The sequence below is a fragment of the Amia ocellicauda genome, chromosome 1 (assembly GCF_036373705.1).
Source record: "Amia ocellicauda isolate fAmiCal2 chromosome 1, fAmiCal2.hap1, whole genome shotgun sequence".
In the NCBI taxonomy this organism is placed as follows: domain Eukaryota; kingdom Metazoa; phylum Chordata; class Actinopteri; order Amiiformes; family Amiidae; genus Amia; species Amia ocellicauda.
Genome location: NC_089850.1, coordinates 64,074,143 through 64,100,923, shown reverse-complemented (window position 1 = coordinate 64,100,923; position 26,781 = coordinate 64,074,143). Strand labels below are relative to the sequence as shown.

At 47.6% G+C, this 26,781-nt stretch overlaps 1 protein-coding gene across 1 annotated transcript in view; it reads left to right on the top strand.

Moving 5' to 3' along the window:
• Nucleotides 1-880: 880 nt before the first annotated feature.
• myh14 (myosin, heavy chain 14, non-muscle) overlaps nucleotides 881-26,781 on the top strand; it is a 50,876-nt gene continuing 24,975 nt past the window's right edge. Inside the window, exons 1-25 of the mRNA XM_066712836.1 lie at nucleotides 881-1,011; nucleotides 2,760-2,922; nucleotides 3,014-3,244; nucleotides 8,145-8,301; nucleotides 8,960-8,987; nucleotides 9,116-9,212; nucleotides 10,044-10,058; nucleotides 11,261-11,353; nucleotides 12,411-12,474; nucleotides 13,502-13,600; nucleotides 13,750-13,893; nucleotides 14,024-14,119; nucleotides 14,385-14,503; nucleotides 15,067-15,219; nucleotides 16,793-16,966; nucleotides 17,146-17,319; nucleotides 17,445-17,559; nucleotides 17,896-18,119; nucleotides 18,381-18,502; nucleotides 18,787-18,856; nucleotides 19,176-19,336; nucleotides 19,970-20,078; nucleotides 21,737-21,868; nucleotides 21,963-22,169; nucleotides 22,375-22,512. Coding sequence (XP_066568933.1) covers nucleotides 2,764-2,922; nucleotides 3,014-3,244; nucleotides 8,145-8,301; nucleotides 8,960-8,987; nucleotides 9,116-9,212; nucleotides 10,044-10,058; nucleotides 11,261-11,353; nucleotides 12,411-12,474; nucleotides 13,502-13,600; nucleotides 13,750-13,893; nucleotides 14,024-14,119; nucleotides 14,385-14,503; nucleotides 15,067-15,219; nucleotides 16,793-16,966; nucleotides 17,146-17,319; nucleotides 17,445-17,559; nucleotides 17,896-18,119; nucleotides 18,381-18,502; nucleotides 18,787-18,856; nucleotides 19,176-19,336; nucleotides 19,970-20,078; nucleotides 21,737-21,868; nucleotides 21,963-22,169; nucleotides 22,375-22,512 — 3,081 coding nt within the window. The 5' untranslated portion in view covers nucleotides 881-1,011; nucleotides 2,760-2,763. The remainder of the gene's footprint in view (nucleotides 1,012-2,759; nucleotides 2,923-3,013; nucleotides 3,245-8,144; nucleotides 8,302-8,959; nucleotides 8,988-9,115; nucleotides 9,213-10,043; nucleotides 10,059-11,260; nucleotides 11,354-12,410; nucleotides 12,475-13,501; nucleotides 13,601-13,749; nucleotides 13,894-14,023; nucleotides 14,120-14,384; nucleotides 14,504-15,066; nucleotides 15,220-16,792; nucleotides 16,967-17,145; nucleotides 17,320-17,444; nucleotides 17,560-17,895; nucleotides 18,120-18,380; nucleotides 18,503-18,786; nucleotides 18,857-19,175; nucleotides 19,337-19,969; nucleotides 20,079-21,736; nucleotides 21,869-21,962; nucleotides 22,170-22,374; nucleotides 22,513-26,781) is intronic.

Below are 26,781 nucleotides of genomic sequence, written 5' to 3'. Positions count from 1 at the left end.
ACACAAACACCCACACACTCAGTGACAAACACACACACACTGAAGGATACGCACACACACATACACACACTGAATGACAGGGGTGAATACTTTTTTAATTGAGTTGTTCCCCCCATTGAGGAGGTTGTGTCAGTCAGAATGTGCAGGTGTAGCGCACGGGGTGAATTCCTGCTGTAGCCCAGTACTGCGACAATGAGCGACCTGCTGTTACACTACAGCTACATCACGACCTCAACAAATTACATATCATCATTATCATCCTTATTATCATTATCATTTGTATTATTATTATTATTATTATTATTATTATTATTATTATTATGCATTGATGTGTTAGTAGACATCCTTATCCAGGGCGACTTACAGTTTACACAAGCATTTCAAACACGGTTCTTATTGTTATCATGATCACTGTTGTAATAATAATAATAATAATAATGCAGTATTGATAGTCAGTGATGAAGCCTCCATCAGGCTGCACTGAGGCTCTTAGAGAGACAGGGAGAAAGAGAGGGAGGGAGAGATGGATACGCGGAGACAGAGAGACGGAGCGCCAGACAGCTAACAAAGACACCTGCTCCTTTGTATTGGGTGGCCGAACCCCCTTTCAATCAACACCCACGGCCCGCCTTCCACACTTTTTCACCCTCTCCATTGGCCATTCATCCGTCCGTCTCCTGATCCGGATCTCCCATTGGCTGCTCGGCCCCTAGCGATGTGCAGCGGGCGTACAGGAGCGAGGCTCCGCGGTGCGGTGGGCGGGGCGGCGCGCCTGGACGCGCCTGCTGATTGGTGCGCAGCGCGGAAGCGGGCGGAGCTGCTGAAGCCGCGCTGCCCTCACTCGCCTGCCCTCACTCTGTGTCTGTGGCGCCGCTCGCCTCACTTGTCACAATTGTGACCCGCCTGCGACCAGCGGCTGCGAGGCACCGACACTCGGGCTGCGAAGTCATCATCCGCCGTTTTCAGCTCTTTTCTCTTCCCCTCCCACCCCCTCCGCCGCCGCACACGAAGGTAAGCGCTTATGCGTGTCTGTGTTGAATTGAGGGCTGCACTGCGGGGTATTGTGCGATAATGCGGGACTGCGGGCTGCCTGGGGATGGTTGCTACATTGTGTCCGGGGATCGCCTTTCAGAGGAGCCGTACTGCACCCCCCGCGATGCGGGACACTAATACACATGATTATATGTGCAAGCACTGTAATACTAAATTATATTGACACACGCATACACAGTACACACATAGTATTATATATACTATTATCCTAAATCATAATATTAACACACAAGTACACACGTTAATATATTTGTATATATAATAATAGTAAATAATAATATTAACATGAACACACACATTAACACACTCACGCAGTACACACGCATTAATACACATACACACACATTAACACTCGCATGACCACACACACACAGTACACACATATTATTATATGTGTATATATTATTATAACACATAATAACATTAACACACAGATATGCACAAATGAACACACCAACGCACACACACATAGACGGGCGCTGCCATAAACAGGTATATTTAAGTGGTGACACTTGTGCGTTTATTTATAGAGAAATGATGGAGGGATGAGAGATGGATGGAGATGACGGCAGAGAGAGAGAGAGAGAGAGAGAGAGAGAGAGAGAGGAAGGCAGGCAGGCAGGCACCGCTATAGCGACATTACACAGATCATATTATTGACTGTTACATTTTTATATTTCATTATTATTTTAAATTTTATTTTTTGAGAGATCGGTGTTTGCATGTGGATTTCATGCAACAAAGCGATGGGAATTATTGCGATGATGATGATGATGATGATGATGATGATGATTATCGCTGTCGTGAGTAACTGGGCGGAACTCGGAGTTGATTCCAGTTTTCTCTGAGATTTTCGGAGAGTTGCACAGATAGAAAGGGGAGAGAGAGAGAGAGAGAGGGAGAAGGAGAAGATGTACTGTAGTGTCCAGTCAGTCAGTCAGTGTTAATGTGCTGTAGTGTCCAGTCAGTCAGTCAGTGTTAATGTACTGTAGTGTCCAGTCAGTCAGTCAGTGTTAATGTGCTGTAGTGTCCAGTCAGTCAGTGTTAATGTGCTGTAGTGTCCAGTAAGTCAGTGTTAATGTACTGTAGTGTCCAGTCAGTCAGTCAGTGTTAATGTGCTGTAGTGTCCAGTCAGTCAGTGTTAATGTGCTGTAGTGTCCAGTCAGTCAGTGTTAATGTACTGTAGTGTCCAGTCAGTCAGTCAGTGTTAATGTACTGTAGTGTCCAGTCAGTCAGTCAGTGTTAATGTACTGTAGTGTCCAGTCAGTCAGTCAGTGTTAATGTGCTGTAGTGTCCAGTCAGTCAGTGTTAATGTACTGTAGTGTCCAGTCAGTCAGTCAGTGTTAATGTACTGTAGTGTCCAGTCAGTCAGTCAGTGTTAATGTACTGTAGTGTCCAGTCAGTCAGTGTTAATGTACTGTAGTGTCCAGTCAGTCAGTCAGTGTTAATGTGCTGTAGTGTTCAGTCAGTCAGTGTTAATGTGCTGTAGTGTCCAGTCAGTCAGTGTTAATGTGCTGTAGTGTCCAGTCAGTCAGTCAGTGTTAATGTACTGTAGTGTCCAGTCAGTCAGTGTTAATGTGCTGTAGTGTCCAGTCAGTCAGTCAGTGTTAATGTGCTGTAGTGTCCAGTCAGTCAGTGTTAATTCACTATTCTCTCTTAACCCTTCATCCCTCTCCCTCTTTCTCTCTCCCTCTTTTTCATGGCAGTACCATGTCCAGGCCAGCAGGGGGCAGTGTGAGTGATGTCACTCGGTTCCTCTACAAGGGGGTGGGTCCGGCCTCCCCAGGCAGCGGCTTCTCCGCTTCCAGCCAAGCTGATTGGGCAGCAAAGAGACTGGTCTGGGTTCCCTCAGAGAAACATGGGTTCGAGGTCAGTGCTGTCCTGTGTGTGTCTGTATTGTGTGTGTGTATTGTGTATCTATACTGTGTCTATACTGTGTGTGTATTGTGTATCTGTACAGGCTGGAAGTGTGCTGGAGGAGCAGGGCGAGGAGGTGGAGGTGGAGCTTGTGGAGGCAGGGGGCGTGACTGGGAGCGGCGCTGGGCGGCGGCTTCGGGTGCAGAAGGCGGAGCTTCAGCGCATGAATCCCCCCCGGTTCAGCAAGACGGAGGACATGGCCGACCTGACCTGCCTGAACCCGGCCTCGGTGCTGCACAACCTGCGCGAGAGATACTACTCCGGACTCATCTATGTGTGTGAGGGGCGGGGGTGCACTGCGCACTGATCTATGTGTGTGAGAGGGGTGTACTACTGTGGACTGATCTATGTGTGTGAGAGGGCTGTACTACTGCGGACTGATCTATGTGTGTGAGAGTTGTGTGTGACTGCGGACTGATCTTTGTGTGTGAGAGGGGTGTACTACTGCGGACTGATCTATGTTTGTGAGAGGGGTGTGCGACTGCGGACTGATCTATGTGTGTGAGAGTTGTGTGCGACTGCAGACTGATCTATGTGTGTGAGAGGGGTATGCGACTGCAGACTGATCTATGTGTGTGAGAGGGGTGTATTGCAGTTTCATCTGTGTGTGTGTGGGGGGGTTGTGCACTGTGGACTGATCTATGTGTGTGAGAGGGGTGTATTGCAGTTTCATCTATGTGTGTAAGGGGGGGTTGTGCACTGTGGACTGATCTATGTGTGTGTGGGGGAGAGGGGTGTACTCAAGGTTTAAAGTACAGCTCTGGCCCCTCCTCATGACATGAAAATGGAACATATCTTTTTAAAATCACGGTCACTGTTTTATCGCGTTGACTCCATGATATACAGGACCGGCTGCCCATTGTGCGAGTGTCCATCTCCAGGTTGTATGAAAATGGACCCTCCTGTAGCAGTGACTGGAACTAAGACAATTCAGGTTCAATTTGATTTATTACAGAATCCAGAATATAGATCACAGTATACAAGTATACCGGGTACAGCAAGGCAAAACTGATACAAGGACTTTATGGACAAGTCAGCTTTTATGAGTTGAACCCCTGTCCAACTCCACCTTCCAGAGTGACCACCCCACCCACCAGAGTATCCAATGGCAGCTGCCTATTAGTATACCAAGTGACAATGGAGCCCTCACCCATACTTTTCTCTGAGGTGATTAACTCACTCCCAACAGAGACAGACTGTCTCCTTACTCATCTTTATCAATATCTTTTGATATGCTATTGATACAAGACTGGTAAGCAAACTCTCCTCACCTACCATTTGTTATCATATTGATACCAGAGACCCCCCTTCCTCAGCCATCTTCGTTTACCTGCTGTGAATGAGGACAATACCCACGAACATTTGAGGAGAAGACTTTAAACTGTGTAATATTACCAGGGTGGAATTTCCCCCGCTTCAGCAATTACATTATTCCTTGCAAGGTTTACTAACCTATCAAAAGTAAGGTCGCTTGATGTATGTCCCACCTTCTAAAGGCAAGTAACCAATCAGACGCATCAGATATGTTCTGCCCCCAGAGCAGTTCTGTCCTAACAGAGTTAGTTTCCAAAACCTTGCTTCATGGATTGGTCATTTACTTCTGCTTGAAGGCAGGACTAAGCAAAGAGGCAGTCTAGAGCCTGTGACAGGTTAGAATTATTTAAAAGAAAAAGCCAGGAGAAAGTGATACAGGAGTTTGAAAATGCTGTGGAAGCAGCGATCGGCTGAAGATCTTCATTGTGAAATATGAGTTTAATATAGTGATCAGATGCAGTGTGAATACTGTGAATGCCATTCAATTATTATTATTATTATTATTATTATTATTATTATTATTATTATTATTATTATTATTATTATTATTTCTTGGCAGATGCCCTTATCCAGGGCGACTTACAACATAAGTGCAATACAAAGTGCAAGAATACAGTTCAGTACAAGGCATCAAACATTACAAATTCAAATTTACATAATACCAAGCAATTCAAAGTATAATACATTTTACAACTTCCAATTTACACAGGTAAGTACAGTAATTGAGGTCATACATCCTGGAAAGTAAAGCTAAGTGCTGTCAAGATGTTAGGTCACAGTCAAGGGTTACGGGAAAGGGAGCAAGGAGGAAAATCAATCAATAATACAAGTATTAGTAACGCAAGAAGCATTTTAAAATGCTGTGAAGTACTATCTAACGGGAATTGAAAGGACTAATATTACAAGTACTGTCTGAAAAGATGTGTCTTGAGTAAGCGCCAGAAAGAGGTCAAGGACTCTGCTCTTTTGACTTCGGTGGGAAGGTCGTTCCACCATTTAGGGGCCAGGGATGAGAAGGAGTGGCTCTGGAGGAATGGGAGTGGAGAGGAGGTGGAGTTAGTCTTCTGGCACAGGAAGACCTTAGTGGTCTGGAGGGGATGTATGGGGAGACAAGGGACTGAAGGTATCTTGGTGCAGTGTTGTCAAGACAGCGGTAGGTGAGGGTTAATGTCTTGAACTGAATGTATGCTGGTATCGGGAGCCAGTGGAGGGAGCGGAGCAGTGGAGTAGCGTGTGCGAATCGGGGCAGAGAGAATACCAGACGAGCCGCAGAGTTCTGGATGAGCTGGAGCGGTGGGTAGTAGTTGCAGGCAGGCCGGCCAGGAGGGACCAGTGACTGGACGAGCAGCTGAGTCGAGTAGTCGGTGAGGAAGGGACGGATTCGTCGTATGTTGCTCAGAAGAATCTGCAGGTGCGTGTCAGCGTGGTGATGTGCTGGGAGTAGGAGTGCGCAGGATCGACTCGTAGAGGAGGATGGAGTGATCGATGGTGTCAAATGCTGCAGAGAGATCAAGGAGGATGATGACTGAGGAGAGGGAGGCCACCAACAGCTGAGGGAGTCAGTGACTGCCAGGAGAGCCGTCTCAGTGGAGTGAGCTGTGCGGAAGCTGGATTGCAGAGGATTGAGGAGTGAGTGTTGGGACAGAAAGGCAGAGAGCTGACGTTCTTCATCACCAAACGGACCCCAAACCGCACCATTCAGTGGCTGGCTGCTTGACAGTGATGCACTGATGACAGTCAGATCGGGGGCACTGTATGTGGCGCAGCTTTTCAAAACTACAGCTGATTGAACTCCTTGCACTCGACCATGACCGAGCAACAACTGAATAGAATATCTGTTGATCACGAACTGGCTCATCAGCTGGATTTAAGGGAGAGCAGCCAGGCGGTCGACTTCATTGGGACAAGAATACATTGCTGCTTCCTGCTGTCTGGCGGATGGTTTGGGGGGAGTTAGTGTGTAAATTAGAATGATGTCTATGCAGATAGAGAGATATTACTCTGGACTGATCTATGTTTGTGAGGGGCGGGGGTATACTGTTCTGGACTGATCTACAGCTCTGGAAAAAATTAAGAGACCACTGCAAAATTATCAGTTTCTCTGGTTTTACTATTTATAGGTATGTGAGTAAAATGAACATTTTTGTTTTATTCTATAAACTACTGACAACATTTCTCCCAAATTCCAAATACAATTATTGTCATTTAGAGCATTTATTTGCAGAAAATGATAACTGGTCAGAATAACAAAAAAGATGCAGTGTTGTCAGACCTCGAATAATGCAAAGAAAATAAGTTAATATTCATTTTTAAACACAATGTTCAATGTCAATGTTCAGAAATCATTATTTGGTGGAATAACCCTGATTTTCAATCACAGCTGTCATGCGTCTTGGCATACTCTCCACCAGTCTTTCACAGTGATGTTGGGTGACTTTATGCCACTCCTCGTGCAAAGATTCAAGCAGCTTGGCTTAGTTTGATGGCTTGTGACCATCCATCTTCATGTTGATCATATTCCAGAGGTTTTCCATGGGGTTCAGGTCTGGAGATTGGGCGGGCCATGACAGGGTCTTGATCTGTTGGTCCTCCTTCCAAACCTTGATTGACCTGGCTGTGTGGCATGGAGCATTGTCCTGCTGGAAAAAAAACAATCCTCAGAGTTGGGGAACATTGTCAGAGCAGAAGGAAGCAAGTCTTCTTCCAGGACAACCTTGTATGTCGCTTGGCTTGTATGTCATGCATACTTCACAAAGACAAATCTGCCCGATTCCAGCCTTGCTGAAGCACCCCCAGATCACCGATCCTCCACCAGATTTCACAGTGGGTGTGAGACACTGTGCCTTGTAGGCCTCTCCAGATCTCTGTCTAACCATTAGACGACCAGGTGTTGAGCAAAGCTGAATATTGGACTAATCAGAGAAGATGACCTTACTCCAGTCCTCTATGGTCCAATCCTCATGGTCATGGTCTTTCGCCGTGCACTTTACCCCAGCTGCCGTTTGCCATTCTTTTTGTAGGTCACTTGATGTCATCCTGTGGTGGTTGAGTGGCATTCGAATGAGCTGGTCAGTGGAGAGTCGTTTTCGCCCCTTTGCCGGTCTGTAGCTTTGTTGTCCCCAATGTCTGCTGCTTGACCTTGTTCTTATGAACTGCCATTTTTGAAATTTTAAGGATGGAAGCAACTTGATGCTCACTGTATCCTTCTGCCAGTATAGCCAGAATTGAACCCTTCTTTTCCTCACTCAAAACTTTCCTTTTCAACTCTTTTGCCATGGTCAATAGTTATTTTTGATTCCAATTACTTTTGAGGTTCTACTAGCACTGTTTTTGCCATCCAAGCTGGTCCTATTGCAAGAGGATAGTGATGACCACAGCAGTGGATTTTATACTTTTCCTCGTTAAATAAGATTTGGTTCAGGTGATCACCTAATCAGTAGCTCATTCAGTAGAATGAGGTAGGCCTGTGTTCAACAAATTCAACAGACACTGGAATGGAATGGCTGCCATACATGTAGAGATGCTGATTTAAGAATAATTTGCAGTAGTCTCTTAATGTATTCCAGAGCTGTATGTGTGTGAGGTGCGGGGGGATATTACTCTGTGTGTGTGTAGTATGTACTCATGCAGTGTGCAGTATGCAGTAGGGTTGTGTACGGTTTTGAATACAGCCTGTGTGTGTGTGTGTGTGGGGGGGGGGGGTACTACTCTGGACTGATCTATCTAAGGGGGAGGGGGTGGAGACAGAGAAGGACTCTGTTAATAATCAGTCACTGTTAATGTATGATATTTACCCTCTCTCTCCCTCTCTCCCTCTCTCTCTCTCTCTCTCTCTCTCTCTCTCTCCCTTTCTCTCTCAGACATACTCAGGGCTGTTCTGTGTCGTGATCAACCCCTATAAGAACCTGCCTATCTACACCGACTCCATTGTGGAGATGTACCGGGGCAAGAAGCGCCATGAGATGCCCCCCCACATCTACGCCATCTCTGAGGCGGCCTACAAGAGCATGCTGCAAGGTGCTGTACCCCCGGCCTGCATGGGCACCATGGGGGCATCAGTCAGTGTGTCAGCATGTCAGTCAGCCACTCAGGCAGTGTGTCGGCCAACCAGTCCGTGTGTCAGTCAGTCAGTCAGTGTGTCAGTCTCTCTCTCTCTCCGTCTCTCTGGGAGGGGCAGGAATGTGACTGTGCCAGTCCGATAGGCTGCCGGGGGTCGGGGGTGGTGAAGGGCACATAGTCTGAGTGTCTCAGTGTGTGGGTGTGAAGAGAGGAGAAGTGTTAATACAGCCCTCCCATACCCTGACTGCTGTAGGTATAAACTGGAGCAGTAATAAAACTGTCCACTAGACGGAGACATAGTGTCATTTCACATTATTACTATGATGATGATGATGATGATTATTATTTTTTTCTTTGTAGATGCCCTTGTCCAGGGCGACTTACACAATTAATTAATGTTATCAAGATTAATATGTCAATTAATGACAATAGTAAGTGATTGTTCTGTATATTGAATTAAACTCAATTCAGTTCAATGGTTGCTTTATCGGCAGTGTTGCCAATGCAGTTTTACACAGAGCATACCATTGAACTGAATATAATGATTAATTAAATTATCTCTCCCTCTCTCTCTCCCTCTCCCTCTCTCCTTTTCTCTCTCTCCTTCTCTCCACAGACCGCGAAGATCAATCTATTTTGTGCACGTGAGTGTACTGTCTCTGTGTACTGTGTGTGTCTGTGTCTGTGTCTGTACTGTAATGACCCTCTCTCCCTATCCCCCCCCCCCCTCTCTCTCTCTCTCTCTCTCTCTCTCTCTCTCTCTCTCTCTCAGGGGAGAGTCAGGTGCAGGGAAGACAGAGAACACAAAGAAGGTGATTCAGTATCTGGCCAGTGTGGCTTCATCGCACCGTGGACAGAACAAGACACAGGTACACTGAGAGAGAGGGAGGGAGAGAGAGCAAGAGAGAGAGAGGGAGAGGAAGAGAGTGAGAGAGAGAGAGGGAGGGAGAGGAAGAGAGGGAGAAGGAGAGGAAGAGAGGGAGCGGGAGCGGGAGAGAGAGGGAGCAAGAGAGGGTGAGAGAGAGAGAGGGAGAGGAAGAGAGAGAATGAATCTGACACTGTTTTTCTACCACAATGTGTTTATTGTGGTCTGTAAATGCTCTGGCAACACTTGTGTAAACTTGTCAAGCCAATCAAGATGGTTTTAATTAAAATTTGAATCTGAGAGAGAGTGAGCACAAGACACAGAGAGAAAGAAAGTACATGCATCTATCTTCTGACATTTCTGGATCTGTACTGCACTTACTGTCATCTTACTGTCTCTCCTTCTCTCTCTGTCTCTCTCTCTCTCTCTCTCTCTCTCCACACTCTCTCTCTCTCTCCTTCTCTCACTGCCCCCCTCTCTCTCTCTCTCTCTCTCTATCTCTCTCTATCTCTCTCAGGCTGATATTCTGACAAGCTCTGGCCAGAGGGGGGGGATGTCTGTGCACAGAGTGAGTGAGGGATGGGGGGAGGAGAGAGGAGGGAGGAGGAAGGATAGGTGTACAGTTACTGCTGGTCTCTGTCTGTGTGACTCTGTCTCTGTGTGTGTCTCTGTGTAAACCAGTAGTATCTACACCACCACCTCTCTCTCTCTCTCTCTCTCGTTTAATCAGTTGTTCGTATTTTTGTCTTTGTTCTGTTTCTCTGCCCTTGTGTGCCATGTCCCTCCGTTCATCCCTGTCCATCCCCTCACTCCCTCATCCCTCCGTCTCTTGCAGCCGACAGACCATTATGTAAGTACATTCTGTCTTATGTCTGGTTTTGTGTTATTATTATGTTGTATGTAATGTGTGTGTGTGTCCCATGGATGACAGCTTTATTGTTCTAGTTACAGTAGGAGTAAAAATGCATGGTGCAATTCCCAGGTGTGTCCAGAAGGGGGACATAGAGACACAGTACTACTATAATAGTATACTATAGTACTATAAAAGACAATACAGGTAACAGTAACAGAGATATTACTGCAGTTAGAGTAGCACTAATACAGGGTACAATTCCACTGTCTGTCCACCAGGGACAAACAGAGAGACTGTAGTATTATCAGTATACTATATCAGTAACAATGTTATTATATATACAATAGTATTAACAATTATACTATTGATACAGTACTAATAATGTTATTATAGATACAGTAGTAGTAACAGTGTAATTATTGCTACAGTAGTAGTAACAGTGTTATAATATAGACAGTAGTAGTAACATTGTTATTATTGATACACTATTAGTAACAGTGTAATTATTGATACAATAGTAGTAACAGTGTTAATATACAGTAGTATTAAGTGTTATTATTGATACTGTAGAAGTAATGGTGTTATTATAGATACAATATTAGTAACATTGTTACTGATACTGTAGTAGTAACTGTTATTATAGATACAATAGTTGTAACAGTGCAATTATAGATACAGTAATATTAACAATGTTATTTTAGATACAGTAGTAGTAACATTGTTATTAAGGATACAGTAGTATTAACAATGTTATTATTGATACTGTAGTAGTAACTGTGTTATTATAGATACAAAGTAGTAACAATGCTATTAAAGATGCAGTAGTAGTGACAGTGTTATTATAGATAGAGTAGTAGTAACCGTGTTATTTATAGTGCAGTAGTGACGTTTTTATTATAGATACAATAGTAGTAACAGTGTTATTGATAATGTAGTAGTAACAGTGTTATTATATATAAAATAGTAGTAACATTGTTATTGATACTGTTGTAGTAACAGTGTTATTAAGGATACAGTAATATAAGCAATATTGTTATTGATACAGTAGTAGAAACACTAGAGGGTGTAATTCCCAGTAGGTCCACATGGGGGAGACAGGGAGACCGTTTCATTGTTATGTACACAATAGCATGAGCAGTAACAGGGATGTAGTTACAGTAGCAGAAATACAGGCTGTAATTCTACCATCTGTCCACCAGGGAGAGCTGGAGAAGCAGCTGCTGCAGGCAAACCCCATCCTGGAGGCGTTCGGGAATGCCAAGACCGTGAAGAACGACAACTCCTCCAGATTTGTACGACAACATTGACTGTGTGTGTCTGTACTGTACTGTGTGTCTGTACTGTGTGTGTGTGTGTGTCTGTACTGTGTGTGTATGTGTGTGTGTCTGTACTCTGTGTGTCTGTACTCTGTGTGTGTTTGTCTGTACTCTGTGTGTGTATTTGTGTGTCTGTACTGTGTGTGTGTCTGTACTGTGTGTGTATGTGTGTGTGTCTGTTCTGTGTGTGTCTGTACTGTGTGTGTCTGTACTCTGTGTGTCTGTACTGTGTGTGTATGTGTGTACAAATGTACAATGACTGTACAATGTATGACTGTACAATGTGCTAGTTAGAGCTCATCTGGATACTGTGGACAGTTCTGGGCTCCACACTTCAAGAAAGATATCGCTGCTCTAGAGGCAGTTCAGAGGAGAGCAGCCAGACTTATTCCAGGTCTGAAGGGAATGTCCTACTGAGAGACTGAGGAACTGAACCTTTTCATCCTGGAACAGAGGAGACTACATGGGGACTTGATCCAAGTCTTCAAAATCATGAAGGGCATCGACCACATCAAACCAGAGGAGCTTTTCCAGATCAGCAGGGACACACGGACCCGGGGACACAAATGGAAATTGGGCTTCAAGGCATTCAAGACAGAAAACAGGAGACACTTCTTCACACAGAGAGGCGTCACAATCTGGACAAACTCCCCAGCGATGTGGCTGAAGAGACAATTTGGGAACATTAAGAAACAGACTGGATAGGATCCTTGATCACTTAGTTATGAATGGACACCAAACGAGCACGATGGGGCAAATGGGCTCCTCTCGTTTGGACACTTTCTTATGTTCTTATGTTCTTATGTGTGTGTCTGTACTGTGTGTGTGTGTGTGTGTCTGTACTGTGTGTGTGTGTGTCTGTACTGTACTGTGTGTGTCTGTACTGTGTGTGTGTCTGTACTGTACTGTGTGTGTCTGTACAGTGTGTGTGTCTGTACTGTACTGTGTGTGTCTGTACAGTGTGTGTGTCTGTACTGTATGGTGTGTCTGTACTGTAACCCCATCTCTCTCTCTCTTGCTCTCTCTCTTTCAGGGGAAGTTTATTCGTATTAACTTTGATGTGGCTGGATACATCGTCGGAGCCAATATAGAGACTTGTATCCTTCCAGAGAGAGAGAGGAAGTGAGAGATTGGACGTGATTCTAAACAAGGCCTTCATCTGTAACCAAAATAAATTAGTTCATAAAACAACAGAAAAACCACAGACCCCCAACGCACCACAGACTCTCAACATACCACACCCCCAACACACCACACACCCCCAACACACCCCACAACATACCACACATCCCACAACACACCACACATCCCACAACACACCATGGACCCTCCAACACACCACACATCCCCCAACACACCACACACCCCTGACACACCACACACCCCCCAACACACCACACATCCCACAACACACCACACACCCCGGCACACCACATACCCACAGACTTATTCCAGGTCTGAAGGGAATGTCCTACTGAGAGACTGAGGAACTGAACCTTTTCACCCTGGAACAGAGGAGACTACGTGGGGACTTGATCCAAGTCTTCAAAATCATGAAGGGTATTGATCACATCAAACCAGAGGAGATTTTCCAGATCAGCAGGGACACTCGCACCCGGTGACACAAATGGAAATTGGGCTTCAAGGCATTCAAGACAGAAAACAGGAGACACTTCTTCACACAGAGAGGCGTCACAATCTGGACAAACTCCCCAGCGATGTGGCTGAAGAGACAATTTGGGAACATTCAAAAACAGACTGGATAGGATCTTTGATCACTTAGTTATTAATGGACAGCAAACGAGCACAATGGGGCGAATGGCCTCCTCTCGATTGGACACTGTCTTATGTTATTATCTTCTTATGTTCTTACCCCTGACACACCACAGACCCCCCAACACATCACACACCCCCGACACACCACAGATACAAGTAGATTGTGAAAATCTGTTTGGTGATTTCAATCACAGAATGGAGAAAACAGTAGTTTTTACAAATTGCTGAGATGTTTTGCCGTCAAACACTGAGGCACATGGCTGGAGAGGGTGAGAGAGGGAGTGAGAGGAGGGAGAGGGAGAGGGAGGGCACGGGGTGGTCTGCACTCCTCCTTCACTCGTTCCTCAGACCTGCTGGAGAAGTCGCGCGCCGTGCGTCAGGCCAGGGAGGAGCGCACCTTCCACATCTTCTACCAGTTGCTGAACGGAGCACCGGAGAGCATGAGGGGTAGAGAGAGACGGAGAGAGGGAGGAGAGGGAGAGCGAGAAGGGGGAGGGGGAGGGGGAGGGGGATAGAGGGACAGAAGGAGATACTGAGCGGTTCAGGTGAATCCCTGTATCGCACTGTATTGCATGAACTGTCCCTCTCTCCCTCAGAGGAGCTGCTGCTGGAGCCCTGTGCGCAGTACCGCTTCCTGTCCGGGGGGGCGCTGTCCGTGCCGGGCCACAGTGACGCGGAGCTCTTCTCTCAGACGCTGGACGCCATGGCAGTGATGGGCATCACTGAGGAGGAGATCCTGAGTGAGAGAGAGGGAGAGGGGGAGAGAGAGAGAGAGAGAGAGAGAGAGAGTGTACTGTACTGCGTGTGTGTGTCTGTACTGTACTGCTCTGTATAAAACCCTCTCCCTCTTGCTCTCTCTCTTTCTCTCAGGCATGCTGAGAGTGGTCTCCTCGGTGCTGCAGTTTGGTAATGTCTGTTTCCAGAAGGACAAGACATCTGACCAGGCCACCATGCCCGACGACACCGGTAACACTACACAATACACACACGGAACTATGCAACACACACTGCTATACACTCACACACACACACACACACACACACACACATACACTCTCTAACACACACACACACTGGTAACACTACATACACACTCTCACACACTTCTCTAACACACACACACACACACATACATGAGACAGGAGGTGCATGGGCGGGGACAGTGGGAGTGTGATGGATAGATAGTGTGCTGTGGCTGATCCGTGATTGACCTCCTGTGTTTGATTGACAGCTGCCCAGAAGCTGTGCCACCTATTGGGGATCAGTGTGGTGGATTTCAGCCGGGCTATCCTGATGCCCAGGATCAAAGTGGGGCGGGAGTTTGTTCAGAAAGCACAGACCAAGGAGCAGGTGAGTCAGTGAGACAGTACCTCAGTGTGTATGCCAGTGTGTCAGCCAGTCAATCAGTGTGTCAGTCAGTATGTCAGTGAGTGCGTCAGTGAGTCAGTACCTCAGTGTGTCTGGCAGTGTGTCAACCAGTCAGTCAGCCAGTCAGTCAGTGTGTCAGTCACTGTGTCAGTCACTCAGTGTGTCAGTCGGTGTGTGTCAGTGAGTCAGTGTGTCAGTGTCAATGTGTCTGTCAGTGTGTCAGTCAATGTGTCAGTGAGTCAGTGTGTCAGTCAGTTAGTCAATGTGTCAGTCAGTGTGTCAGTGTGTCAGTCAGTGTGTCAGTCAGTCAGTGAGTCAGTGTGTCAGTCAGTCAGTGAGTCAGTGTTTCATTGTCTGTCAGTCAGTTAGCCAGTGTGTCAGCCAGTGTGTCAGTGTGTCAGTGAGTCAGTGTGTCAGTCAGTCAGTGAGTCAGTGTTTCATTGTCTGTCAGTCAGTTAGCCAGTGTGTCAGCGTGTCAGTGAGTCAGTGTGTCAGTCAGTCAGTGAGTCAGTGTGTCAGTGAGTCAGCCCCTTTCTCTGTCCCAGGCGGACTTCGCGGTGGAGGCACTGTCCAAGGCGCAGTATGAGCGTCTGTTCCGCTGGCTGGTGCTGCGAGTGAACCGGGCTCTGGACCGGCGCCAGCGGCACGGCGCCTCCTTCATTGGCATCCTGGACATTGCCGGCTTCGAGATCTTCCAGGTACTGGGGGGGGTCACTGTTCAACACTGCGTACTGAGCCATGTACAGAAGCGGACACACTGCAGTGACACATCTCACTGACTTCCCTCCGGCAGGGACAGCGCCTCTCTCTCTGAGAGAAGGGTATGTGCGTTGACTCAGAGCACTGTTTCAGGGCAATTTATTTTGGTGTTATTGGTGGACTGGATTGGATCGCCAATAACACCTCGGCCAGCCATGGATCCCCCCTCGACTGCAGCGCAGAGTCGGAGAGATCAGCTGATTCAGCTGGGCAGTAACCTGTAAACGGGGGCCGTGTCTTTTTTCAAAGTACCGTAAGTGCTGAGAAGGGCAAACCGGAGACGCGTCTGTCACTCCAGCTTTGAAGCCTCCCGTGTTGTCAGCAGAAAACGACCTGGGCCACGAGTGGGAATTACCCTGCCCAGCAGCGGCTAGAGGAAGAAGAGGAGAAACGTCACTGGCTGAGGACAGATGTCTGTACCTCAATGCCAGGAGTATAAGGAACACGATGTTGGACTTAGAAGCCACAGTGCTGGCGGGTGACTATGATGATGTAGGAGTGACAGAAACATGGCTTACAGAAAACGATGGGGATGAATACAAGTTGGAAGGATTCACACAGTTTAGGAGAGACAGGCAAAATCAAAGAGGGGGTGGGGTAGCATTATATGTGAAAAATGACATTGAGGCAGAAGAACTAAAATTAGATCCCAGTAACGAAACAGAATATTTGTGGGTCAAACATTTGAATAAAAGATCTGGAGGATTAGTGGTAGGAGTGTGTTACAGACCACCAAACTCAGATATTCAGAAAGAAGTTGCATTGTACAATGTAATCAGGACTGCATGTAGCAAGGATGTGGCTGTTATAATGGGGGATTTCAATTTCCCAAACATAGACTGGGAAAGCCCGGTTGGGACTACAGAGGCAGAAATAGAAATGGTTGAGATGGTAAATGACTGATTTCTAACTCAATTTGTCAGGGAACCAACCAGGGAGAGCGCAGGCATTGATTTGATCTTTTCAAATGACCAAGACAGAGTCAGAGGGACACTAGTTAGAGAACCAATGGCAAATTTGGCAAATTTCAAAATTCTTCACACAGAGAGGCGTCACAATCTGAACAAACTCCCCAGCGATGTGGCTGAAGAGACAATTTGGGAACATTCAAAAACAGACTGGATAGGATCCTTGGATCAGTTAGTTATTAATGGACACCAAACGAGCACGATGGGGCGAATGGGCTCCTCTCTATTGGACACTGTCTTATGCTCTGCAGTCCAATTAATCAATGCTGATTTCATAATTTCAGTTCAAAACTGCACAACAGTGCGGCTTTGTGTTCTTTTGTGAAAAACGCCAATTCAAAACACAACAATATCCCCCCATGGAGCAAATCAGACACATTTAATAGCAACCCATACGTCCCAGCACACGGTGTGGTTCTGGATTTCGTGTTTTTGTATTTCGTTCAATAAAGTGTTTTCTAAAACTCAAAAACTCTGTCTCTCTCTCGGTCTCTCTGTCGCTCTCTCGCTCTCTCTCTCAATCTCTCACTGTCTCGCTCTGCAGCTCAACTCATTTGAGCAGCTGTGCATCAACTACACCAATGAGAAGCTGCAGCAGCTGTTCAACCACACCATGTTTGTGCTGGAGCAGGAGGAGTACCAGCGCGAGGGCATCGAGTGGAGCTTCATCGACTTCGGCCTGGACCTTCAGCCCTGCATCGAGCTCATCGAGAAGCCAGTGAGAGCCACACTGTCCCCTTAGTGTGTGTGTGTGTGTGTGTCTGTACTCTGTGTGTCTGTATCACACTGTACTGTGTCTGTGTGTCTGTGTGAGTGTGTGTCTGTGTCTGTGTGTCTGTATCACATTGTACTGTGTGTGTGTGTCTGTATGACACTGTACTATGTTAACCGCCCCAGACGAGCCCCCCCGGAGTGCTGGCCCTGCTGGACGAGGAGTGCTGGTTTCCGCGGGCCACGGACCGCTCCTTCGTGGACAAGCTGAGCGCTGAGCAGGGGACACACCCCAAGTTCCACCGGCCCCGGCAGCCCAGGGAGCAGGCCGACTTCTCCATCATCCACTACGCTGGCAAGGTGTGTGTGTGAGAGAGAGAGTGACAGTGTGTGTGAGTGTGAGAGAGTGTGTGTCTCTATATTGTACTCTATTAACCACTCTCTCTCTCCCTCTCTCGCTCTCTCTATCTCTCTCTCTCTCTCAGGTTGACTACAAGGCGGACGAGTGGCTGGTGAAGAACATGGACCCCCTGAACGACAGTGTGACGTCTCTGCTGCACCAGAGCTCCGAGAAACTGGTCTGTGAGCTGTGGAGAGAGGGTGAGAGAGAGGGAGGGAGAGTCTGTGTGTGTGTGTGTGTGCGTCTGTGTGTCTTTACAGCAGTGGTTCTGAGCTGCTCTATTGACATTGTGTGTTTTTCCTTCCCTCTGCCTCTCCTTCCCTCTCTCCATCCTCCCCTGCTCCCCTCTCTCCCTCTGCCTCTGCCTCTAATTCTCTCCCTCCTTCTCTCTCTCCTCCCCTCTCTCCCTCTGCCTCTCCTTCCCTCTCTCTCCCCCTCTCCTTCCCTCTCTCCTCCCCTCTCTCCCTCTGCCTCTGCCTCTCCCTCCCTCTATCCCTCTCTCTCTCTCCATCTCCTTCCCTCTGTCCCTCTCTCAGTGGATCGCATCGTTGGTCTGGAGCAGGTGCAGGGCGGCGGGGGCGGGGTCGGGGGCGGAGCCGTGGGCGAGGGCAGCATGTTCGGGGCAGGGCTGAGGACCAAGAGGGGCATGTTCCGCACCGTGGGGCAGCTGTACAAGGAGCAGCTGGCCAGGCTGATGGCCACCCTGAAGAACACCAACCCCAACTTTGTGCGCTGCATCATCCCCAACCACGACAAACGAGTGAGAGAGGGGAGAAGGAGGAGAGGGAGGGAGGGAGAGGAAGTCAGTATTTAAGTGTCAGTCAGTCAGTGAGTCAGTCATTGTGTCAGTCAGTCAGTCAGTCAGTCAGTTAGTCATTGTGTCTCTCAGTCAGTGTGTCCATCAGTCAATGTGTCAGTCAATGTGTCAGTCAGTCAGTCAGTCAGTCAGTCAGTGTGTCAGTCAATGTGTCAATCTCCATCTCTCTCCCTCTCTCTCTCTCTCTCTCTCTCTCTCTCTCAGCCCGGCCGGTTGGAGCCGCAGCTCCTGCTCTCTCAGCTGCAGTGTAATGGGGTGCTGGAGGGCATCAGGATCTGCAGGCAGGGCTTCCCCAACAGGGTCCCCTTCCAGGAGTTCAGACAGAGGTGCTGCAACTGACTACTGACCACTGACCACTGACCACTGACCACTGTCCACTGCACTTACCACTGTCTACTGTAAACTGCACTATCCACTGCACTGACCACTGTCCACTGCAGTGAGCAACATATTGACCACTGACCACTGACTGACACAGTCTACTGCACTGAGCACTGCCTGTTCTATAGACTGCCTACTGCATTGGCCGCTGCACTGACCGACAGAGAGTAGGGCATTATTACATTTACTCTCCCCTCTCTCTCTGCCTCTCCCTCTCCCGCTCTCTCAGGTATGAGATCCTGACTCCTAATGCCATTCCTCGCACATTTATGGACGGGAAACAAGCCTGTGAACTGATGGTCAGTCTGTGTCTTTCTTTTCCTCCCCCTCTCTGTCTCTCCCTGTCTCTTTCTCTCTCTCCCTCCCCTCTCTGTCTCCCTCTTTCCCTCTTTCTATATTTCTATCTTTTGTTCTGTCTCTGTATCTTGTCTCTCTTTGTGTCTTTCTCTGTATGGCTGTCTGTGTCTCAGTCAGTTTATCAGTTGGTGTCTATACTGTACCAACCTCTCTCTCTCTCTCTCTCTCTCTCTCTCTCTCTCTCTCTCTCTCTCACACACCTCCTCTCCCTCCCTCCCTCCCTCCCTCCCTCTTTCTCACTCTCTGTCTCTCTCTCTGTAGATCGGTGCTCTGGAGCTGGACAGTAACCTGTTCAGAGTGGGGCACAGTAAGGTGTTCTTCAGGGCAGGTGTGTTGGCTCACCTGGAGGAGGAGAGAGACCTGAAGATCACTGACAACATCATCCGCTTCCAGAGCGCCGCCCGTGGGTACCTGGCTCGCAGGTACACCCACACCTGTCTGAGACATACCCACACTCACCTGAGACACACCCACACGAGACACACCCACACTCACCTGAGACACACCCACACCCGTCCGAGACACACCCACACCCATCTGAGACACACCCACCTGAGACACACCCACACCCATCTGAGACACACCCACACTCACCTGAGACACACCCACCTGAGACTCACCCACACTGACCTGAGACACACCCACACCCGCCTGAGACACACCCACACCCGCCTGAGACACACCCACACCCACCTGAGACTCACCCACACCCACCTGAGACACACCCACAACTGTCTTAGACATACCCACACCCACCTGAGACACACCCACACCCATCTGAGACACACCCACATTGACACGAGACACGCCCACACCCATATTGGACACACCCATATGAGACACACCCACACTGACACACCCACATGACCGTCTGAGACGTGCCTGTCTGAGACACACCCACACTCACATGAAACACACCCCCACTCACCTTAGATACACCCACCTGAGACACACCCACACTCACCTGATACGCACTCATCTGAGATACATCCATACTCACCTGAGACACACCTGTACACCTGACTGGCTGACACACTTCTCTCTCTCATTCTCAGGGCGTTCCAGAGGAAGCAGCAGCAGCTCAGTGCAGTCAGAGTGATGCAGAGGAACTGCGCAGCTTACCTCAAACTGCGCAGCTGGCAGTGGTGGCGCCTGTTCACCAAGGTCTGCGTGCGTCTGAGTGTGGTCTATTATAATGCATACAGTGAGGGAAAAAAGTATTTGATCCCCTGCTGATTTTGTACGTTTGCCCACTGACAAAGAAATGATCAGTCTATAATTTTAATGGTATGTGTATTTTAACAGTGAGAGACAGAATAACAACAAAAAAATCCAGAAAAACGCATTTCAAAACAGTTATAAATTGCATGTTAATGAGGGAAATAAGTATTTGATCCCCTATCAATCAGCAAGATTTCTGGCTCCCAGGTGTCTTTTATACAGGTAATGAGCTGAGATTAGGAGCACACTCTTAAAGGGAGTGCTCCTAATCTCAGCTCGTTACCTGTATAAAAGATACCTGTCCACAGAAGCAATCAATCAATCAGATTCCAAACTCTCCACCATGGCCAAGACCAAAGAGCTGTCCAAGGATGTCAGGGACAAGATTGTAGACCTACACAAGGCTGGAATGGGCTACAAGACCATCGCCAAGCAGCTTGGTGAGAAGGTGACAACAGTTGGTGCGATTATTCGCAAATGGAAGAAACACAAAATAACTATCAGTCTCCCTCGGTCTGGAGCTCCATGCAAGATCTCACCTCGTGGAGTTTCAATGATCATGAGAACGGTGAGGAATCAGCCCAGAACTACACGGGAGGATCTTGTTAATGATCTCAAGGCAGCTGGGACCATAGTCACCAAGAAAACAATTGGTAACACACTACGCCGTGAAGGACTGAAATCCTGCAGCGTCCGCAAGGTCCCCCTGCCCCCAGAAAGCACATGTACAGGCCCGTCTGAAGTTTGCCAATGAACATCTGAATGATTCAGAGGAGAACTGGGTGAAAGTGTTGTGGTCAGATGAGACCAAAATCGAGCTCTTTGGCATCAACTAAACTCGCCGTGTTTGGAGGAGGAGGAATGAACCCAAGAACACCATCCCCACCATCCAACATGGAGGTGGAAACATTATGCTTTGGGGGTGTTTTTCTGCTAAGGGGACAGGACAACTGCACCGCATCAAAGGGACGATGGACGGGGCCATGTACTGTCAAATCTTGGGTGAGAACCTGCTTCCCTCAGCCAGGGCATTGAAAATGGGTCGTGGATGGGTATTCCAGCATGACAATGACCCAAAACACACAGCCAAGGCAACAAAGCAGTGGCTCAAGAAGAAGCACATTAAGGTTCTGGAGTGGCCTAGCCAGTCTCCAGACCTTAATCCCATAGAAAATCAGTGGAGGGAGCTGAAGGTTCGAGTTGCCAAACGTCAGCCTCGAAACCTTAATGACTTGGAGAGGATCTGCAAAGAGGAGTGGGACAAAATCCCTCCTGAGATGTGTGCAAACCTGGTGGCCAACTACAAGAAACGTCTGACCTCTGTGATTGCCAACAAGGGTTTTGCCACCAAGTACTAAGTCGAAGGGGTCAAATACTTATTTCCCTCATTAACATGCAAATCAATTTATAACTTTTTTGAAATGCGTTTTTCAGGTTTTTTTTGTTGTTATTCTGTCTCTCACTGTTAAAATACACCTACCATTAAAATTATAGACTGATAATTTCTTTGTCAGTGGGCAAACATCAAATACTTTTTTCCCTCACTGTATATCAGCATATATGTATTAGAATATACTATATTACCTCTCCCTCTCTCCCAGGTGAAGCCGCTGCTCCAGGTGAGTCGGCAGGAGGAGGAGCTGCAGGTGAGGGAGGCGGAGCTGCAGAGGGTGCGGGAGCGACAGGGCCGGGCGGAGCAGGAGCTCGCAGACCTGCAGAGGAAGCACACCCAGGTACAGGAGGCAGGAGAGGCTGATACTGTACACAACACACACAGACAGTGCGGTACATTCCCTGTCCTTCTCTCTCCCTCGTTCTCTCTCTCAGGTGATGGAGGAGAAGACAGTCCTGGCCGAGCAGCTGCAGGCCGAGACGGAGCTCTTTGCCGAGGCCGAGGAGATGAGAGCGAGGCTATCATCGCGGAAACAGGAGCTGGAGGAGGTGCTGGCGGAGCTGGAGAGCCGATTGGTGGAGGAAGAGGAAAGGGGTGTTCAGGCGGCCAATGAGAAGAAGAGGCTGCAGCAGCATGTGCAGGTCTGATTGTAGGGTGGGAGTTAGTGTCAGGGTGGCATGCAATTGGTCAGAGAAGGTGGAGGGGGGGGTTAGGGTTAGGGTGGCATGTGATTGGTCCGTTGTAGTTTAATATAGTGTTAGTTACACTACATCGCCAATACAACACAGAGTAATACAGTAAAATTGTAATATGAACAATGATTATGAATCTCTCTCTCCCTCTCAGGACCTGGAGGAGCAGCTGGAGGAGGAGGAGGGCGTGAGACAGAGGCTGCAGCTCGACAGGGTGGGCTTAGAGTCCAAAGTCAAGAGCCTGGAGACACAAATTCTCACCCTGGAGGACCAAAAGGACCGGCTGAGCAAGGTCTGTGTGTGTGTGTGCGAGTCTGTACTGCACTGTGTGTGTCTGTACTGTGTGTGTGTGTCTGTACTGCACTGTGTGTGTCTGGACTGTGTGTTTGGTTCCACACCAAAGACTGATCCTCAAATTGGAAGCTGTAGGCATTCAGGGTAATGTAAGTAGATGGATTATGAACTGGTTGATGTATAGCAAACAGGGTGTCGATTAGAGGAGTCGCTTCTAACTGGAGTGAGGTTGTTAGTGGAGTTCCACAGGGATCAGTACCAGGGCCTGTGCTTTTTCTAATCTATATTAATGATCTGGACTCTGAGATAGTTAGCAAACTTGTCAAATTTGCCAATGATACTAAAATAGGCAGCTTAGCAGATACAATCTCGGCAGCACAGGCTATTCAAAGGGAATTAGATAATATTCAGTTGTGGGCCGACACCTGGCAGATGAAATTCAATGTGGACAAGTGCAAGGTAATACATGCAGGTAACAAAAATGTCCACTATAATTACACTATGGGGGGAACAGAACTAGATGAAGTAACGCATTAGAAAGACCTAGGAGTCTATGTGGACTCCTCACTTTCTCCATCCAAACAATGTGGGGAAGCAATAAAAAAGGCAAACAGAATGCTAGGGTATATTGTCAAAAGTGTAGAATTGAGAACAAGGGCAGTGATGTTCAGACTGTACAATGCACTAGTTAGAGCTCATCTGGATACTGTGGACAGTTCTGGGCTCCACACTTCAAGAAAGATATCACTGCTCTAGAGGCAGTTCAGAGGAGAGCAACCAGACTTATTCCAGGTCTGAAGGGAATGTCCTGCTGAGAGACTGAGGACCTGAACCTTTTCACCCTGGAACAGAGGAGACTACGTGGGGACTTGATCCAAGTTTTCAAAATCATGAAGGGCATCGACCACATCAAACCAGAGGAGCTTTTCCAGATCAGCAGGGACACACGCACCCGGGACACAAATGGAAATTGGGCTTCAAGGCATTAAAAAAGGAAAACAGGAGACACTTCTTCACACAGAGAGGCATCACAATCTGAACAAACTCCCCAGCGATGTGGTTGAAGAGACAATTTGGGAACATTCAAAAACAGACTGGATAGGATCCTTGATCACTTAGTTATTAATGGACACCAAACGAGCACGATGGGTCGAATGGCCTCCTCTCGTTTGTAAACTTTCTTATGTTCTTATTTACCCCTCTCTCTCTCTCTCTCTCTCTCTCTCTCAAATTCAAATTCAAATTCAAAATTCAAATTCAAAGTTGCTTTATTGGCAAGATCAATCACAATATTGCCAAAGCAGATACAAATATACTATCAAACAAGACAAACATAGCATGACAAGATACAGTGGAGTGAATATCGTACACACTAAAATAACATAAAGTAGAATGTATACCATATTTGTTATATGTATCAAAATCTGTGTCATGACAATTATAACAACAAAAAAGGCATTGAACCCGACAGTTTTGTTTTGTTTTACAATGGTTCCTGCAGGCCGGTGTCTATACACTGTCCTGCAGGCTGTGGCAGGTGGACACATATTGGGCTGCGATGGTCGCAGTGCGCTGCTCCTCTCCCAGCAGGACGAGGAGTTTGCAGCCATCAGGGAACTGATCGAATTCAGGGATTTTATGTTTTATTTGTTGCCAGTAGGTCTCCCTGATTTGTGTGTATTTAGGGCAGGATAGCAGGAAGTGCAGCTCTGTTTCAACCTCTCACAGATCACAGTGACCACACAGCCGCTTTTCTATGGCCTTCCAGGTTCTCTTGTGCCGGCCAGTTTCTATGGCCAGGCTGTGGTCACTGAGCCTGTACTGGTCAGATCTGTCTGTGTTTTGACAGATACTCTGCCAGGGTGAACTCTTTCTTTAGGGCCGAATAGCACCGTAGTTTATTATTGGATCCGATTTCATGTTTCCAGTGTAATTTGTAGCTGGTTTCCAGATTGGCATTAACAGTTTTCATTGTGCTTGCTGGGAGTTTTTTGCTGGTGGTGTTCTGGAGCTCACTGGTGTTGATTAGGGTCAATTGGCTGAGCTCCAGCACCATGCTACTGAGGGGGCTCTCTCCCGCAGGCTGTGTGCAGCTGCGCAGGGCTGCATGGTGGTGTGCCTGCGGGTCGGCCTGCTGCAGGTGGACCCAGTAGTTTAGAGCTCGCTTCTGTATGGAGTGGAGTAAGGGATACCGGCCCAACTCGGCCCTGCAGGTGCTGTTGGCTGCGCTCCTGTGAACCTGCAGGAGGTGTTTGCAGAACTCCAAATGGACATTTTCTGTTGGGCTTTCATCCCATTTTTTGTAGTTGTGGTTCATAAGTGGACCCCAGACTTCACTGCCATACAGAAGGGTTGGTTTAAGACACATTATATCTTAACACTGTCAAAAATTTGAGCCAGATTTGTATTGGAGGTTAATTTTGTAGAGCCGATTCTTTATTGCATAAAAAGCTCTGCGTGCTAGATCTCTCAATGCATTCATCGCCAGGGTGAAGCTGCCAGATGCACTGATGATCAGGCCCAGGTAGTTATAGCTGGTGCAGTGCTCCAGGGGGCTGTTGTCCAGGGTGAAGTGGTACCTGTGTCCCTGAGATCTGGCTTTATACTGGAAAACCATAACTCTGGTCTTGTCCAGATTGACTGCCAGGGCCCATTTCTGACAGTACTGCTCAGAGCCCGGTTCTGCTGCAGCCCCTGGTCTGTGGGCGACTGCAGTACCAGGTCGTCTGCGTAGAACAGGAACTTGATCTCTGTCGTGGAGAGTGAGGCCGGGGGCGTCAGACTGCTCCAACACTGTGGCCAACTCGTTGATGTAGATGTTGAACAGTGTTGGGCTCAGACTGCAGCACTGCCTCACCCCACGCCCCTGAGTGAAGGACTCTGATCTCTGGTCTCCAATCATCACTGCGCACTGGTTCTCTGTGTACATCGATTTGATGATGTCATAGACTTTACCCCCTACACCACTTTCAAGGGTTCTAAGAAATTAACCTTCATGCCAAATTGAGTCGAATGCTTTTTTTAAATCTATAAAACAGGCAAAAACCTTTCCTTTATTTTTTGGGTGGACGTGTTTGTCTATGAGGGTGTGTAGGGTGTAAATATGATCAGAGGTGCGGTAATTTGGTAGGAAGCCAATTTGACTCTTACTCAGGACACTGTGTGGTAAGGAAGGCCAGTATCTGGGCGTTGATGATACTGCAGAACACCTTCCCCAGGTTACTGCTCACACAGATGCCCCGGTAGTTTTTCGGGTCCAATTGTTCTCCACTCATATGAATTGGGGTGATCAGTCCTTGATTCCAGACCTCAGGGAAACACCCGGCTTTCAGGACCAGGTTAAAGATCTTCAGCAGGGCCTCCTGCAGCTTCGGGCTGCTGTGCTTTAGTTTTAGCATCTCGTTCAGGATGGCGTTGGGCCCGCTGGCTTTCCTGGGCCTGAGGTCTCAGAGCTTTTCTCTCAGTTCAGCTCCCGTTATTGGGAAGTCCAGTGGGTTTTGATATTCTTTGATTTTTCTCTCTAATTCATCTAGTTTTTTTAGAATTAAATTTTGGTCCAGATTTAAATTGTTTTTGTTTGGTTCCTGATAAAGTTTACTAAAATAGTTTTTCCAAATATTTCCATTTTAGATTGCCAAGTCTTTGTTAGTTTTGGATGTATTTAATTGGTTCCATAGTTCCCAAAATGAGTTTTGCTCAATGGACTCCTCTATTTGGGTCAGTTGTTTGGAAATGTGTTCCTGCCTCTTCTGACGGAGCAGGTGTTTGTACTGTATCAGAGCCGCGCAGTAGCCCAGTCTCAGCTCCGTGTTGTGCTCTCGGTGCTTCTGGTTTGACAGGTTTCTTAATTTATTTTGTGCTGTTTTGTACTTGGTGTCAAACCATTTCTCTGTTTTGTTGTTTATTGATTTCTCTTTTTTCTTATTCGATTTTTTAAGGTTTGATTTTATTGCTGCGTGTCTGCCTGTGTGTTTTGGGCTTTGTGCATGTCTGCCTGTGTGTCTGGGGCTGTGCGTGTGTCTGCCCGTGTGTCTGGGGCTTTGTGCGTGTCTGCCCGTGTGTCTGGGGCTGTGTGCGTGTCTGCCCGTGTGTCTGGGGCTGTGTGCGTGTCTGCCCGTGTGTCTGGGGCTGTGTGCTTGTCTGCCTGTGTGTCTGGGGCTGTGCGCGTGTGTGCCTGTGTGTCTGGGGCTTTGTGTGTGTCTGCCTGTGTGTTTTGGGCATTGTGTATGTTCAGGGGGCTGTCATTAATGTCAGAGCAGTGCGAGTG